The sequence below is a fragment of the Diorhabda carinulata genome, chromosome 4, assembly GCF_026250575.1.
Source record: "Diorhabda carinulata isolate Delta chromosome 4, icDioCari1.1, whole genome shotgun sequence".
Classification (NCBI taxonomy): Eukaryota; Metazoa; Arthropoda; class Insecta; order Coleoptera; family Chrysomelidae; genus Diorhabda; species Diorhabda carinulata.
In genome coordinates this window covers 5,637,825-5,655,965 of record NC_079463.1, presented here as the reverse complement: position 1 = coordinate 5,655,965, position 18,141 = coordinate 5,637,825, and the positions used below count along the sequence as shown (strand labels likewise).

General features: G+C 33.7%; 1 protein-coding gene across 2 annotated transcripts in view; it reads right to left on the bottom strand.

Annotated features, from left to right (window-relative positions):
* Positions 1-18,141, bottom strand: part of LOC130893429 (prothoracicostatic peptide) — a 51,259-nt gene that overhangs the window by 11,529 nt on the left and 21,589 nt on the right. The window contains exon 2 of one of the 2 annotated variants that reach the window (XM_057799532.1): positions 16,382-16,536. In XM_057799532.1, coding sequence (XP_057655515.1) covers positions 16,382-16,531 — 150 coding nt within the window. In that variant the 5' untranslated portion in view covers positions 16,532-16,536. The remainder of the gene's footprint in view (positions 1-16,381; positions 16,537-18,141) is intronic. The other variant, XM_057799531.1, reaches the window with a different exon arrangement.

Here is an 18,141-nt window from a genome sequence, read left to right as displayed (position 1 = left end):
TATTTCTCTTAGTGGGGATATTGCTATAACTGATAAATGTTCCAAATTATGTTTTTGTTAATGTTATTCTTCAACGCAGCAAATTTTGGAATATAGTATCACAAAAAATGAAATTTTGAAACCACAAAGAAAAATAAATTTGGAAATTTATTAGTTGTTATGTTATTGGCGTCAGAATATGAAAGATGTCGTAAGAGCACTTATTTCCTTATTTAAGTAAATGTAGACAAATCGGGTTTAATAGTATTATGATAATTTAATTCGTTGCGGTTATTTCAGAATTGTTTATGGCCAGCAGCCATCTACTTTAACGTTCTAAATCGTTATGACACCTATAGAACCGTACAAATAATCTTATATATAAAAAAAATTGATGATTTCCATTCCGAGTCCGATCAGGCGTTCTACCCAACCGATTTGCTTAATTTCAATGAAAGGTATTGATGCACAAATCAGCCATCAACCATCGGATTTCATCTAACTTTCACCATTCTCAAGTTATACTCAAATGCGATTTCCCCCTGTACATTACTTATGGGAGTTTTTCACATACACACGTTCTATCCTCAATATCTCAGGTTCTAATATAGCTACAGAGTTCGTTTTGGTTTAAGAACACTCGCTGAAACACCTTTTTTTTGAGTTTTTGAACACTTAAATCGGTTGAGTTGGAGAGGAGCTAGGCGCGGACATTCAATGTGGAGTTATGGATTTTTGTAGGTTTTTGGCAATTTTTCTACATTCAAAGATCCATATCTCAGGTTCTAATATAGCTACAGAGTTCGTTTTGGTTTAAGAACACTCGCTGAAACACCTTTTTTTTTGAGTTTTTGAACACTTAAATCGGTTGAGTTGGAGAGGAGCTAGGCGCGGACATTCAATGTGGAGTTATGAATTTTTGTAGGTTTTTGGCAATTTTTCTACATTCAAAGATCCATATCTCAGGTTCTAATATAGCTACAGAGTTCGTTTTGGTTTAAGAACACTCGCTGAAACACCTTTTTTTTTGAGTTTTTGAACACTTAAATCGGTTGAGTTGGAGAGGAGCTAGGCGCGGACATTCAATGTGGAGTTATGAATTTTTGTAGGTTTTTGGCAATTTTTCTACATTCAAAGATCCATATCTCAGGTTCTAATATAGCTACAGAGTTCGTTTTGGTTTAAGAACACTCGCTGAAACACCTTTTTTTTTGAGTTTTTGAACACTTAAATCGGTTGAGTTGGAGAGGAGCTAGGCGCGGACATTCAATGTGGAGTTATGAATTTTTGTAGGTTTTTGGCAATTTTTCTACATTCAAAGATCCATATCTCAGGTTCTAATATAGCTACAGAGTTCGTTTTGGTTTAAGAACACTCGCTGAAACACCTTTTTTTTTGAGTTTTTGAACACTTAAATCGGTTGAGTTGGAGAGGAGCTAGGCGCGGACATTCAATGTGGAGTTATGAATTTTTGTAGGTTTTTGGCAATTTTTCTACATTCAAAGATCCATATCTCAGGTTCTAATATAGCTACAGAGTTCGTTTTTTTCTATTATAATGATTTCTGATACTTATTTAATGGATTCGATGCGAGCGAAGCCGCGGGTAAAAGCTAGTTAAATTGATAATTTCCAAATCTTTAACAGCTATGTCCTTCCTTATCCTAATGTTGAAATAATTAAGCTTTTTTGTATTCCAAATAATATAATGAAATGTCTAAAAAGTGGATGGATTTAGGTATAGGGAATACCGATACCAAACTAATTTGCTTAAAAAATGTAGTGGAAAGTATAATAAAATAAAGGGTGTTCTATTTAAAATGAGAAATAAACAATAATCTCAATTTGCAACACTTCTTTCCAAAATAGGAAACGTAATGAGGAAACATTCGACACTTCTCCGTGATAGAAACTGTTGCAACCACTCCAGCTCTTAAGATGCACCTCTAAAACGGTACTCTGTACTAAACTATATTATGTATGTAAAAAACATTAATTAACAAGAGTAATTTCACAAAAAACATAATTATTGCTTCGACAAAAGCATGTACTTCAAAATAAATGTACCTATTGAACATTGTACATTTTGGAGTACATGCTAATATAGTTTATGTACTTCAAGGTGGTATGTACGATTTTTCCGGCAGTTTTGAGCGCGCTTACCAAGATATTTTTAAAAATTACATAAGAATAAATGAAATAAAAAAAAGTTCCGGAACGGTGTAGAAATTTTAGCCTTCATCACACACTTCAAATAGGTATGCCGGACCCTTTCGGCAAAAAAAGTGGTTTACGTGATTTTTTCCTAAAAGCCAATAAAATTTACTATCGAATACATAAAAGAAAAATAGTATCCGCTATGACGGTAAAACATTTTTTTAATAATTGTTTTTACATTGTTCCGGCAATTGGAATCCACGCATATCGAACTTAGTTTATTCCTACACTCATGTTCTATTGATATAAATACAAATTTTTTGATTCCTTTATGACGTGTTACCGGCTCCCCGCCTATTAGAATGAAAACATTGACGCCTACTTTTGGTATAACTGGACAACATACCTACGGAGAAGCTGATTGGGCGAACTACAAAAATTTAAACAAAATATATAAAAAAGCAATTGGATATGAAAAAGAAGGCGTATTCAATGATAATAGAAGATTCAAGTAATAAAAACAAAACCCGTTGGGAAATCGTGCACTCAGAACGGAAATCTAAAATAAATAACAGTCTGAAATACCACCGCAACTTAATGAATTTTTTGCATTAATATCTGAAATAGTTTTTAAATTTCTTAGCGACTCTCAATTCGAATCAAGCTTCTTTTTGAACAAACTCAATAAGCGCACTTTCGTATTTTCCATTAGTCCAATCTTAGAAAGTGGTGTTCAGGAAGCAATACTTAAGATATCTAATCAATGATACATCCACTCACCATTTTGTATAATGAATGAATAGAACAGGGACACTGGCCAGATTCTTTAAAAATAACAAAAATTTTACGTAGACTCACCAGAAAATTACAGACCGATATCTATTTTACCAACAATAAACGAAATATTCGATTTATGGTTAAAGAAAAATTGGTAAATTATCTAGAATTTCAAATCGGATATCGTCTTTATAAATCAACCATATCTGCAATTCTACGACTCTTGAAAGAAGTTGTTGATAAACTTGAAGAGAGCACGAGCTCTATGCGACTTAACGAAAGATTTCGACTCCGTTCACATAGAAAAACATCTTGATAAATTAGTATTTTATTGGAATTAGGGGGAAAGCATAGAAATTAATGGCATCTTACCCAACGAACAGAAAACAATATGTAGTTTGTGGAAACAGAAATTCTGATTTATGCAATGGTATCCCTGAAGGATCTATTTTGGGCCCACTTCTATTTATCACCTTTGTTCATGATTTACCGGAAGCTATCGAATCTTATTTGCAGATGATAACGCAACGTTATCAGATGGTACAAAAGTAAGTGATAACCCTTATTTATTTAAGTATTTGAGTACATGTACGATGTAACTGACTTTAAATGTACTCAATGTATATGAATGGGGTCAATAAACTATCTATCTATTTACCTATTATATTTTAACTCAACGTCATACAATATCTGCAGCTTCGTAATTTTTAACATAATTATCCGCCATTAGTATTAATATGCACCACACACAGTATTGCTCATCGATATATACATACTCATTTAGCTGAAACATGTACAATGCACCTACGTACCCCTATCTGAATAGATAAAATTTCGAATACTTTCGCATTTCAATTTTTCCAAGTTTTATGCAATTCGCAATGCGAGTAAGTCAAAGGGCAATCTACCAACTTCCGCATAACTAAACGAATTACATCACTTCCAATCCGTTCAATCTATTTTACTCTTCTTCCGAACATATTTATTATGCGTGACTAATATAGTCCAGTTAAATCATTGGAATGAAAAATAATGAGCAGAAAACTCAACACTTCAGCATTATAAAAGTTAAAAAAAACTGTTTTCGGAAATATTTGTTTTCTTACGGCTCTAATGTTGATCACGGGAATATTGTCTAAAATATTTGTTTATACATTAAACTGTGAGAGAAAAAGACTGTAATGTGACAATTTATAGAGAACGCTCTCGGTTTATAACTATAAAAACACATCAAGTTGGCAGTAGTGCAGTCGTGATTCCGGCTTAAGGTCATCATTATTACGAGGGCCGTTTTTTTTTTCAACCTCCGATTGTTCCGTGCAGACGTTTCGCAAGCACAAGGAAGCGGTGGGCGACTGAGAAGCTCTCGCACTACACACTCAGCGTCAGTCGGCGTTGTGCTACAGCCACGTAGACATGTCCGCTATTATTGATGCTCCCGCCAAGTGTCAATTGCGAAGTGCGATTCGTTTATATGAAAACTATGTACTAAGGGACAACAACAATAATATGCGAAAAAAATTTACGTCAGGTTTTTTTGTGATATCAAAACACACATTTTTGTAGTAGAAAGTAGAAACATCAGCTTCATTTAGAGATATTATTGCTTAATATTGAATAAATACATATGATTTTTGAAAATATTTGGTATGTGGAAGGTCTCTTCTTAGTCTCTGATAGCATTTCCGAACTCAGTTTGCTTGAAAGCGCTTTTCCATCAAGGAAATGTCCTCATGGAACCTGATGCCTTGTTTGTTACTCACAACATCCAAATTTGCCGGATAGATATCTCGATGAGAGCTTTATTTGAAATTTAAAGTTCATTAATGAGTCCTCTTAATATTCTGATTCTTGGTTTTCTAGAAAATTAAGAACAGCTCTCACAAAACATTTCCAGGCGTGTTTTTTATTATCATTCCATTCTCTTTAACTTATCCTTCATCAGTTGTAATTTTTGTGGACCTAAAAATATTCCCTCCTTTATTTTTGTTTTCTTGATTTCTCTTTTACGTATACAAATAGAATAATGTAATTATGACTTATTAGGACTGGCTAGAGCAGGCTTCTGCGGATGATACCCCAAAATAAGCTCATTTTTCTCGCTATAGAAACATAGTAATCTCAATTTGCTTAAACAGCAGAGCTGTTGTAGAAGCTAGAACGACTAAAACGATGTTCTCTGAGGCTTCTTCTGGAGAAAATAAGTACTACAAGAACTGGTAAGTGATGGTTACAAGGTCCACTTCTTTTATGTGCCTGGTCACTTGAGCAAAAATGAACGGACCAGAATAAAATAAAATAAAAAGGGCCAGAGCTCATTCTAGGGGTAACTAGAAGTGCAGCTATTACATCTCTGAGTAGAAAAACTGCAAACCACGTCAACTGACGATCTAGTTTCTCGGTTTTCCGAGGGAGAGAAGCAAGGGATGTCTAGCGCTTTTGTGAAACTATGGGAACATTAATTTAATTTTGACTCTGAAGAATAAACTAGAATTAGTTGATTCCAGGTTTTCTAGTAACGGTTTTAGTCGCATAATCGTCAGTTTAAATTTAATTACATAAAGATAATATTTCAATTATATTCATACTTGAAATACAATGAAATTAAACACGTCTTATATCGTCCTATTATTAGCGTAGTATAATGAATACTAATACCTTGTTCTAGAAGAAATTCCTAAAGTGTTGTGGAGTATACGGTAATTCAGAATAACCGCTTCAGGTAATAAACTTAATCCTTTTTCTATCTTACCTTATTCAACTTCATAAGCTCTTTGGCCAATAAACTTTCGCGCGTATCTTAACTAACTTAAACAACAATACTGAAACAATTATATTAGTCACTTTCAGGGTGTAATAAAACTTAAAGATATTTATTTTATTGATACCAATAGAAATAATTTGAAAAGTACGAGAGGAAACTAGATAATATGTTTTACGTCTCTTATGTGGTGGGTGGATGCTCTTAATTTGATTACCAATATGCTGTGACAATTATCACAAATGGATTTTCGTGTAAATCATGTGGTTACTCAAAGTCTTCGTATTTTCTTGTTTTTTACTCTTTTAAAGATCTGGTGATGTTTTGCCTATATTTGTCACAATTCTAAAGGTCAGTGGACAAAAAGCACCCAAGATAAAGCCAAATACTTAGAATATGTCATCAAATCTAATCCCCTAGAAAACAACTGCAATATTGAGGCCGAAGTCAGGGATATTTTGGAATCAACATATCCACTTGAGCTTTCCGTAGAAAAATTTATCGGAAACTATACCGAAAAATCTAATTAGTGCCAAAATCCTGAAGGAACTATCAAACTAAAGGTTGAAGTATCTAACATAATTGTACAAAGCAGTATTAAAAACGGGTTATCTTCCAATTTTATGGAAAGTTATCTAATTTATACTAATCCCTAAACTAGGAAAACCTTTTGAAGAGACTACATCTTACACACAAATTAACCTATCATCCGTTATATCAAAACTTCTAGAAAAGTTACTAATAGAGAGAATAACACCAGCAGACTAATACCTAGCCATCCATTTTGATTTAGAAAGCAATATGCTTCCATGGAACATTTGTAACGAGTCACAAAGAAAGTGTACTAACCTTTTGAACATGAACAATACTGTTCGGCTGCTATTTTAGATATTTTCCATTCGACAAGATCTGACACGACGGACTACTATATAAAATTAGGAAAAATCTATCGCACATCCTTTTTGTTAATCCTAAAATCCTACCCCCAATACTGACACTTTCAAGTTCAGATCATATCTCAACTATACATCCAAATATGTCAGGCGTTCTACAGGGACGGGGGCCTGCACTGGGCCCTATCCTCCATCTCCATGTACAAAATGACTAAGCACTTATAACAGAAAAAAAAATGACACAACTGGTTAGGAGAGGCTAGGACACTCCTCATTTGAAAGAATACGACTTGTGCAACCACCTACAAATACCTAATTTACTTAACTACGCCTAATCAAGAAGCCAGGTGGACCCAGGGAATGGAAACTCGCTGGAGGGGAAAATGAAACAAGGCGCACTCTCTGGGTTGATTAGCACAACTAATCTTAATATATATAAATCTCGTGTCACAATGTTTGTCCTCAATGGACTCCTAAACCACTTAACCGATTATAATAAAATTTGCACACCATGTGCAGTTCGATCCAACTTGAGAGATAGGATAGTTTAAATCTCAAATTATAGTCGCAATTTTAATTTATTGCTAATTATTCGTCTGTTATTATTTGACAGTCAAAATTATCTGTTAACTCCAAATGATTCTAACAGATGTCGATACCTTTCGACTGGGTTGAGTAAGTAATCAATAGATGGCGCTGCTATGGTAAATCTACGAACGTGTCATATAAGCTACATTTTCACAGCATAATTACCACGTGTTGTTGACGCTATAAAATTAATTAAATTTATTTTGTAGTGAACGAAATACCGCATAATTCAATTATTTCCACTTTTTAAATTTTTGGTGTTAGCATAGCCGGCCACGTGTTACTTAGACTGAAATGTTAATTGAATTCATATTATAATGAAGATAATACAGTGAAATTAATCCTGCTTTTTACTTATTTGTGCTTCATTGATCAAAACTTTATAATTTAATTTGAATATATGTATGTAAGTATTATCACATAATTATAAAATTTAATTAAAATGTCAATGAAAAAATGATACACAATTTCCTACACTTTTTCAATAGTTGTACAAATATTTTTTTTTATTGTTTTTATTTAATCTCTATTATTTAGCACTTATTATTTCAATGTGCAATTTTCCGATTGAATTTTTAAATTCATTAGATATACCTGGAATGCCACCACATAATCTTCGATTAAAGATTGGTTCCCCTATTATTCTCCTCCGTAATTTGAATCCGCCTCAATTATGTAACGGTACGCGTTTGGTCATCAAAAAGATCACCGGTAACATTCTTGAAGCAACCATTTTGGCTGGGAAGTTTAAAGGAAAAGTGGTTTTGCTGCCACGTATTCCGATGATACCATCAGATTCTACCATACCCTTCAAAAGGCTACAGTTTCCAATTCGTTTAGCTTTCGCCATGTCTATAAATAAATCTCAAGGTCAAACAATGTCCATTTGTGGTTTAGATTTGGAAAATCCATGTTTTTCTCATGGGCAACTATATGTTGCGTGTTCACGTGTTGGGAAACCGTCGAATCTATTTGTGTTAGCTAAAGACAGGTTAACCAAAAACATTGTGCACCGATTGGTGTTAAATTAAATTGAAATTGAAAGTATTTATAATTCAAAAAAAGAGACATTAATGTTTAAAAGTTTAAGACTGTCTGCCTTGCCTACCTCATTCATGATGTTTAAGCGTCACATGTTATTTACTGTATTATACTGTAATATACTTATTTGTTATAAAATTAAATGGAAATAATAAATCTGATAAATTTTTATTTTGTATTGATTTCTGCTTAATATCAAGTGTAAGAACATTTTAATTAATTGTGTTCAACGTACTTCCCCTTCAAATCTCAATCCAGTGAATTTGTATACCACCATCAACATTTTCGTCTTTGTTCGTAAATAATTTCATTGTACTAAAGGGTTATAGTAGTAGAAAGTCAAATAAGGAGATCACCATTTTTTTTTTTCAAATACCATCTGTGTAAATAAGCATAGTGGACTCCGTGTCTGATGTTCTTTTATCGTTCCTCTTAGATTGTTTACTATAATGTAATATAACAAAAACTTCAGCCACAGCAACGCGTGGCCGGGTCAGCTAGTACGTTTATAGATTTGACGGGAGGTGACAGTAGGGGCCAGTGTCCAGCCAATCACATAACAGCATTGCCAACAACAACTTATTAACCTCATTGTTGCAACAGACCAAAATGGAAGATATATAGATATAGAGGGTCACCTATTATTAACCTTGCCAAAATCATATATCAACAGCACTGGAAACCGTACAACAGTCTAAGCTAACAGTAGACTATACAAAATCGAAGTAATCAGATGATGTTTATATCGAAAAATAAAAAAAGTTTCAGATGCGGTGGAGCAGGTCACTTTAAAAGGGATTGACTGAAGGGCAGTAATTCAGTTAGATGAGGTCATTCGTATCGAGGTTATAGAGCTCATTATTAAAGGTGAACTGATGTTTTTCATAGACTCTGTACAGACCATATGGTAAGTAGTAATATATACTCCCCCCACCATAGTAATTGCAGTTGCTACAAATAATTATTTTATCTATGGTAATATCGAAGTTGTAAGCTTTAAGGTTAGAATACAGAGACTAGATCATGTCTTTTGAACACTTTTCTGAAATAAAAGCTTCCGTAAGGTAATGAGTGTTTGATTACTAAATTGGATGATTCATATAACAAATGCGATTACTCCAGCTAGTAATGGAAATGAGTCTTGTGCTGGTAGTTCCTGTTCTTCAGTTACTTTTGGAAATATTAAGAGGTTGAGACGCATCATCGAAGAAGATCTAAGATGCATCTATTAAGTGATTGAGATAGGAGCCTTGTGTGGATTTACGAATTCACCTACACCAACAATGGCTGAAAAGTAAAAGTCTTTCAAGAAAGCTATGTACTACGTAGTATTCTTTCGTAATACAGGATAAGAGAAACTGCTGAAAATCAAGATATAGATATAGAAAATGTTTACCTATAGCTCTTGAGACAGTCAGTAATCGTGGGCTTATAATGGATCACGATAATGCATCGGTACACATCGTTCATCAGACAGTTGAATTTGAAAATAATGTGATGTAAAGAATTTGCACCCTATACTTCTGTTTTGGTTAGGTGTGATTTCTGGTTATTGCTTAATCGCAAGAAACGGGGGATTGGAAAGCTCAAGAAACTAATCAGTTATTTTAGTTTTCAAGTTTTTTGGTTGTTGAAGCTTCGGTTACAAAAAAATTACTAATTCCAATCATTGAAACGTCATTTATACATAAATGGAATGGATTTTTCATTTAATCCATTATTGGTGACAGTACCTTTGTACCATATCCAATTTCTCTCGAAATTTCATTAGCTAGAGTATGCCAAGTTGGAAAAGAAAGAAGTAGGAAGAGTTTGTGGACATCATTATATATTCTAGAAAATGGAGGGACTAGAATACGTCTGAAATTGAATTTGTAAACGATGTTCTGGATAATAAATTCTAATGGATAATAAAATACCACTAGAAAAGTATAAAATGAAGCTATTCCATTAAACGTAACCAGATGTAACAAGCGATAATGATAATTCATTAATTGATATTTGATACAGAAAAAGTGGTAATAATGATAAATTTTTTATGTCTTGTTAGCTTCATAAAACCGAGATCTTAAAGTTACAATGAATACCAGGCGGGGTAAAAATGCACATACGCTTCTTAGTTTCTAACATGCTTTGTTAGTTTTTACTTTTATTTATTGACTTTAATTTAAAAATTATTTTATTAATTAAAACCTTGTTTTAACTCAACTCTACACACTTATTCCAACGAGAGAGATTTTCATCAGATGCATACTGGTTCTGAAACGTGGTGGATGACAATATTCTAGAAGCTGTTCTCATGTATCTTCCCCACGTCAACCACCGCCATTTTGTGCAGCTCCAAAACTGAGGAACATAAAATGGTCGTTTGCAAGCACCAATTTTTGTTAATTAAAAATTAATAATTAATAATTTAATTAAAAAATAAATACCACCGCGTTTTTTTGTGGTTGTTGAGAAAGTATCATGTACAACACGTGTTGAAAAATCGAATTGACACTCGTTGCTTAAGTCACTCGCCTATTCTCTATTTAGATTTTTTAACCGTGATATAATTTTGTTGGATAAAAGATAATTCTTTCTATGAAATCTCTCTTCAAATGCTTCTTTTATAGGCCCGTTTTCATTACAATATTCTACTAAAGCTCAACCATAATAATCTTCCAATTAATAATGCCATTAATAATGATGTTTATGATGATCATAATATGGAAATTGATGATTGAGGTTATATGCAAATGCCAACGATGACCGTATTATATAGTCGTAGGAAAAGCTTCAATTCATCCAATAATACGAGATTCATCGTCTATATGCTAAAATATGACATCACGTTCAAGTATTGTTTTAATTTACTCTATCTCACAAACTCACAGTCGATTGATCTATACCTACAGAAAAAAAATCACCCGTCATCTAAATATTCGATGACATAATCATTATATTCTTGATATTAAGAATGAAGTTGGCAGGTATCTAACCCAGAGGAAGTATGTTCGGAAGGTAATTTCCTTTAGGATGGAGGAGGATGTTTAATGAACAACTTAGCGGGATATAATTCACCAAAAATAGGATTGTTTTGAAAGGCTTCTAAATCTGATATAGTAATTTTCAATTAACATTGTCGATGTATTTGTAAAGTTCGCTGGAATTTCTGATACGCATATACAAAGTATTGAAATTATTGAAGAAAGATTGGAGATGAAGTGAATGAATGCAAACAGGGGTAAAGACAACAATGGAAAAAACCGTTGTGATAGATAAATAATCAAATATATATGAAAAAAAAATTTTCACAGTGCCAATAAGATTTCAATGAGACACAACAACTTTAATTTAAAAAATCAACTCAAGTCGCCATTTCTAATTGGTTATTTATGACATCAATTCACAAGTGAATCGAAAACCTTAACTGGAAGGACATTCTCGAATAGCATGGGGATTTTCTTCTGCTCATAAATGTGAGTTACGGGAATTATTCCTTGTCTTGTAAATTAGGCTTTTTCTGGGAATACTGTGCTGTACAGTGTTAGTCGATGATTGTTAATCGATCTACAAAATTCCAACCCATGGATTTCATCTCCAGGATGTCGTCGCTGAACCATTTAAATATGATATGGGTACAGATGATTTTATCGCAAGACTCTACTTTCTTTTGATTGAGTAACATTAAGTTCACGCTTTACTCTAGTGGTAATTGTAGACATGGTGGTCTTCATCATCCTAGTTGCAGCTAAGCAACCATTGATGCAAACACAGGACTGAGTCCTAGTGTACAATGAGGAAGAAGAAGAAGAAGAAGAAGAAGAGAACAAAAGTTTTACCAAAGCTTACACAATAGTTCGCAATATTGATAATGACGATTGTGACAATGGGTATAAAATATCAAGAAACGTCAAACGGTCAACGCCAATCTTGATTTCAAAACTTTTTAAAGTTGCTCGTCATTTTTATTTGGTACAGTAATATACGAGGTCTGACTATTAAATAACGAGACTGCACACCTAGGGATCGCCCTAGACGTAAGGGCCGGGAGAGCTGATCAAAATTCAAGGCAATCTTGATCGTTTTTTCGACATTAACGGTATCGTGATAACTGAATGGGTTCTAGACGGTTAGACTATCAACCAGACTTACTATTCGTCAGTTTAGGCAACACTGCGAGAACGAGTGAAGTAGTATTTGGACAGTAAGCGCACTCCAGTGCTCGAACACCCGCTGTACTCACCAGATTTGGCATCTGCTTTGAAAGGGACCCGATTTCAACCGATGGAAGCGGTATAGCAAACAACAGCTGAGCTCCTAAAGGCACTCACCAAAGAAGACTTCCAGCACTGCTTCTATCAATGGAAAAAGCGTATGGAAAGGTGTGTCGCGAGGGGAGGGGAGTGTATTGAAGAGGAGCATTCGAATGTAGAATAATTTTTATAATAAAACCTTTTTTCGTAACCAGTCTCGTTATTTAATAGCCAGACCTCGTAATGTATTATCTGATATAAATTTTTAATTATTCACAATCAACATACATTGACACATACATGACTTTAATTTATTATTTATAAATAATGTCCCAATGCGCTTTTTGACTGAAAACTCAAAATCTAAAAACAATGGATATTCTAACAGTTAAGATGTAGTTGAATTTATACATACATATTAGATTAAGGTGCTCACTTTAGTTGAATACTCGAAATTTATAAAATTTGTTTAAATGAAGACAGCATGAACATCTTGGCTATTTATGTAATTTGAAAATAACTTATTGATTTAAACAACACATTATACAGAGTCCTGGAATTTCTAAGTTTCGAATGTTTGATAGTAATGCAAAAAATTTAAACATCAATTGATCTGTGTAACCACCAATTGAAATTCCTGGTCAATTTTACAAGTCACCCTTTAAATCAGTAAAGAAGAGGAGTTGACAGTAGCTCCTTGATATCCTGCCTCTACATATGGTACAAGTCTGGGAAGTTTCGCGGGACTGTATTATTAATGAATTAATGAATAGATCCCCAACAAGAATAAAAATAAAAATTAGCAACAAAAAAATATCTCAGAAGGTCACCTGTGTGTTGCCAAAGTATCTCATTCTCTAAAATGAAGTTCTTTCTCAAATCATTCATATAAATATATACAAAAAGGCCACTTAAAACCTCAGAAAGGGAGACCACAAATATCCACTATTGGGGATTACATTTTATACACTCTTTCAAGCTCTTCCCTTACTATTCAACAACTATAACGATCACGTATTGTTGCCGTAAATTATTTATGATAATTCTTGGATATAGAACTGAAAGATAAGGAATCAAGTGGAAAAACAAAGAAAATACTGTAACGATGGATACTATTAACTTTTATAGTTCATATTTTGTCGTTTTCATATGTTGATACAAATTTGCTGTTGAAATATTCTGAAAAAGTATGAGTAAAACATCACATAAATTTATTCTGATAGATAAAGCTTTGAAAATATTGACAAGCGATGTGTGATGAAAATTGCTTTCTAAATTCCTTAGAAATAATATTTATTTAGTCGTCTTTCCCCAACGAGTTTCTGATTTTCCACCATTACTTCATTGTTAATCACATCCTTTCCTCGTTTAAACATGAAATGAGATCTTACTATTTGCGAGGTGGATTTGTGATTTTATAGGATTTAAAGTAATCTAAAAATCTAATTGGGTACAAGCCTCTGGAAATGAATTGAGGACTCAATCAAAATAACCATTTACATTTCTTTTTATAACAGTGATATTTTAATAGCTGGTAATATTATGCATTTTATACACTACTAATGCGAAAATATGGCCCCAAAAACAAATACGAGAGGTTTTAGTTGCAGTCTTGATCTCCATTCCTGTTTAATTGATACTAAAAGTAAGTATTAGAAAATTCTGATAAAGAAATTTTGGTTGATGGAAAACTTGTCAACAATATACTCTAGAATGATGATACTCTTTTCATAACTAGCTCTCTTATAGATCTGGAGAGGCTCATTGTTATAGTTTTCCCCTAGAAGACTAAATATATGATCATAACTAAGCAATAGATATACCAGAAAGAGATATCACGGATATAAATAAGATACAAATAAATCAAGTAGAAAAATTAACGTAACAAACAATAACTAGGATTCTAGCATGGAGATACGAACAAAAGTACAAAAATTCCCTTTACTAGTTACACATTGTTGCCACCTCTCCGGAAGATTTTTGATGCTTGTACCGAAAAGCTTCTTTGGCAACCTGGACAGCCATGTGCGCACAAACTCTTCTACCTGGTCGTCGGTGTTAAATTTTTGACCTCGGAGGGCTTCTTTCAATGGTCCAAATATGTATGTATCTTCCCCCACCCCCAGTTGTGATATTGTATGACGGCGCGTTCTCTTAGAGAAGAAACGCATTTCACGTTAAAATACTCCTCCGTTTCCAAGAATAACCACGTGTTTTCAAAAGGTTAGTATTTATAGAGTTTCGTGTACGCAGGATCCCCGTCTGAAAATTTGCGTTAATAGGATATTCCTCCTTCGTCTCTTAGAGCTAGTAAACTGCGACAAACTTCCAATCGCATGTATTTTTGCTCGAAGTTCAACAGTTCGCGATACTGGAGGTATTTTTGGATGATAGACTTGTCTGGTATGATCTGGTTCATTATCGACAATTTCGCGGCCATTTTTGAACGCTTTAAATAGAGCAGAACCTTTTCAGGCACTCACTACTAGGCTGATTTTACGAACGCCGAAGAATTTATGTGGTTTTTATAGCTTCCCACACCAAAAAACGGATGAGCAATACGGCGGTCGACACTTGACGTTCACTCAGGATCGTAGTACGCGCGTGAAACGTGCGTTCGGGACGAAAACTATGCCCCATTCAGCTAACAAGTTGCGACATTTAAAATATACAAGCGTGCCAACTACAGCGTTCGTATCCATCATATTTGAACTGCCTTGGTATAAACAAAATTTTAGAAGTAGTCAATACTATGAATAGACGTAAATTATCTAAGCATTATTTTCTTCATTTGGTAATACAAGACAAAAAAAAATGGGTGCGAGAAAATAGGTTGGCGCATAACATTCTCAATGGTTCGGGAGTACTACAAATATATATATATATATATATTTCTAATTCACATTACTAATTCAAATAAAATTTTCCTTAGAGTCAATATTCACAGTTAGAACGGAAAATTATCCAAAAGCTAATTGGCTAATTATGTAACTTTAACTTTTTAGTGGAATATTTGATCGATAATAATATTAACATGTTCGAACAAATAAAAATCTACCAAAGTCTATGACTAGCTTTGGAATTCAAGATTTGACACGGGCATGAATGCTTTCTCATTAAAAAACTTCGACGGAGAATTTGTATATTTCAACCAGAGGTAAAGAGATTAGCAAAGTTGGAGAAAATGACAAGTTTAGTTAGAATTTTCACGCTGAAAAATGAATCGGTGGCTGTAGTCATAGACACAAAAAATCGGTTTCACTGTTATATCTGAACTATTGGAAAATCACATCTAATTCAATTACAAGAAAACATCCAATACTATTTCTCATTATTGAAGATATATATTATGAATTATTTAGGGTAGTAACCAATGCTATTGGTGCTATGAAAATTCCTTCATCTATTGGAGACAATAATAAAATGAGTTTCAACTTAAGTCAGATCAAAGTTACGGAGCTTCCCTAACTACAGAGGCCTCGACCCATGTAAAAAAATTCATAAAATCTACTCGGTCAAAATTACTTGATACGGAAGCAAAGAAGGCTTATAAAATCGTGCGCGTCACAAAGATATTTTCCTAATAAATTCGATTACGAATAATGACTTAAAGAAAGCTAGTATTTCATTTGAGGACAAAAAAATTATTTAAAACATAAAAAACGGGATATATCTAAGAGTTTTTTGATGATTCATCAGAAGATGAGGGAATTACAGAGCCGGAACATATTTCAAAATCATTGTGTACTATTACTGTTTAAATAAATCAATTTCTGGAAATTAACGTTGTTCGTTGATCTGAATGAACAATTCATTGCTTTGAAAACATGCTTAAAATATGAAAATTCATCTCGTTAAATGACTCTCTGCGAATTCTCACCTACATCGATATATAAAAGAGGAAATATTTATATGTTTGGGTGAAATTGTTTTTGGAAAAATTCTTACTTGCAAATCTTCATCGTTCAGTTTATAATCTGCAGTTTCGTCTGGGGAGGTGGCGACTATGACTAGCGTTGCTTGAAGGAAAAAAGCTAGCATTGTAGCCCACCAGAGCTTACCAAGTGACACAGGAACAGAGATAGCGGTATGCGACATCTTTACTGAAACAAAAAGTAGAAATAATTGTCAGCAAGTTAATATTTAGGAGAAAAAAATTTATTCTGAAAAGTATAAGAATGTGACCACAGGAGAGAAAATACCATATTAAGCATCATTATTTAATAATAATACAAAAATTGAAAGATTATACGCGGGTGGCCCTAAAAGTACCTGGCCCTTCTAATATTTGCATTGCCTTTGAAGGATTCTTAAACAGCTAAATCGCTTAACATACAAAATGTTGGCTTCCACAATGATGTAACAAGAAGAAACTATTTTAAACAAAATTTTTAAGTTCTTCGATGAATTTATGGTGAAAATAATCTCCAAATTTTCATTTTAACCACAAAATTCAACTATAGGCCATTTGACACTAAGCTATAACAGCATAGTTTACTATATATTGACGTCAGTGCATCCCCATATTGGTATTGAACGTTTTAGCGGGAGGTTTAACCCAAAATTGATTTGAAATGTGATGATAAATATATCAAATCTAGATGTCAAATTAGAGATATATAAATCATTTAAACTACTTGTTCCAATGCCCTATTGCTACGAGGAAACTCGATGGAAACATCTTCATGACGCTGTTTTTATTCCAATGTGAGCAAACGCGACATCCATCTTGCACATAGCTTTCTTATGTCCAAATTTCCAGTTAATATGCACTTTTTGAAATGCCTACTATGTCTAGTAGTTCGCGCACTTTCAGTTGACGATCATCCAGTACCGCTTTGTGGATTTTCTTCGACATTTATGTAGTCCTCACATAATTTGGTGATGATTTGAAACAGTTGCAGGAAAATTCAATATGATCATATCGAAACAAAAGACACAATCCTTGACAATAGCGAGAGAACCAAGAAGATGCAAACTAGCAATTTATAATAAAAGTGTAGAACAGGTTATGTCTTTTAAATATTTAGGGGTTAACATCACGAGCAATAGGAACTTGAAACAAGAAGTCAAAACGCAAACAACAGCAGCAGATATGGAGGAATAAATTTTTAAGTATCGAAAGCAAAACACGGATATATAAAACTTGTGTCAGACCAGTAATGACATACGCCATAGAAACGAGGGCGGAGACTGCAACTACTAAGCGGATTCTTAGAACGACCGAGATGAAGACATTACGCTCAATCACAGGGAAAACACTAAGAGACAGAATAAGGAGCAATGAAATTAGAAGAATGTGTGGCGTTCCGGATATAGTGGGCCAGAACTAGAAGAAGAGCATGGAGAGATCATGTCAATAGAATGGACGACGATCGACTGGCGAAAATCGCAAAGGAAGAGAGACCCAATACAAGTAGACCGCCTGGAAGACCACCAAGGCGCTGGTATGAGAGCTGGTCCTCGGAGTCACAACTTAGTCTTTGAAAACACAAGACATAGTCTTAAAATAAGAAGAAGAAGAAGAAGATTGCAATGCTGGACTTCGCAAGTCGTACGGCCTCGTACAGAAGAATCTAGTTTTGCCTTTATATTAGTTGGGCTAATGCCTTTCAAACAAAAGTATTGTATCACTAACGATGGTTAAAAACACCGTTTATTAATATAAATTAAAAAAAAAGACTAATTTCTGGTGTGAACATTGGTAC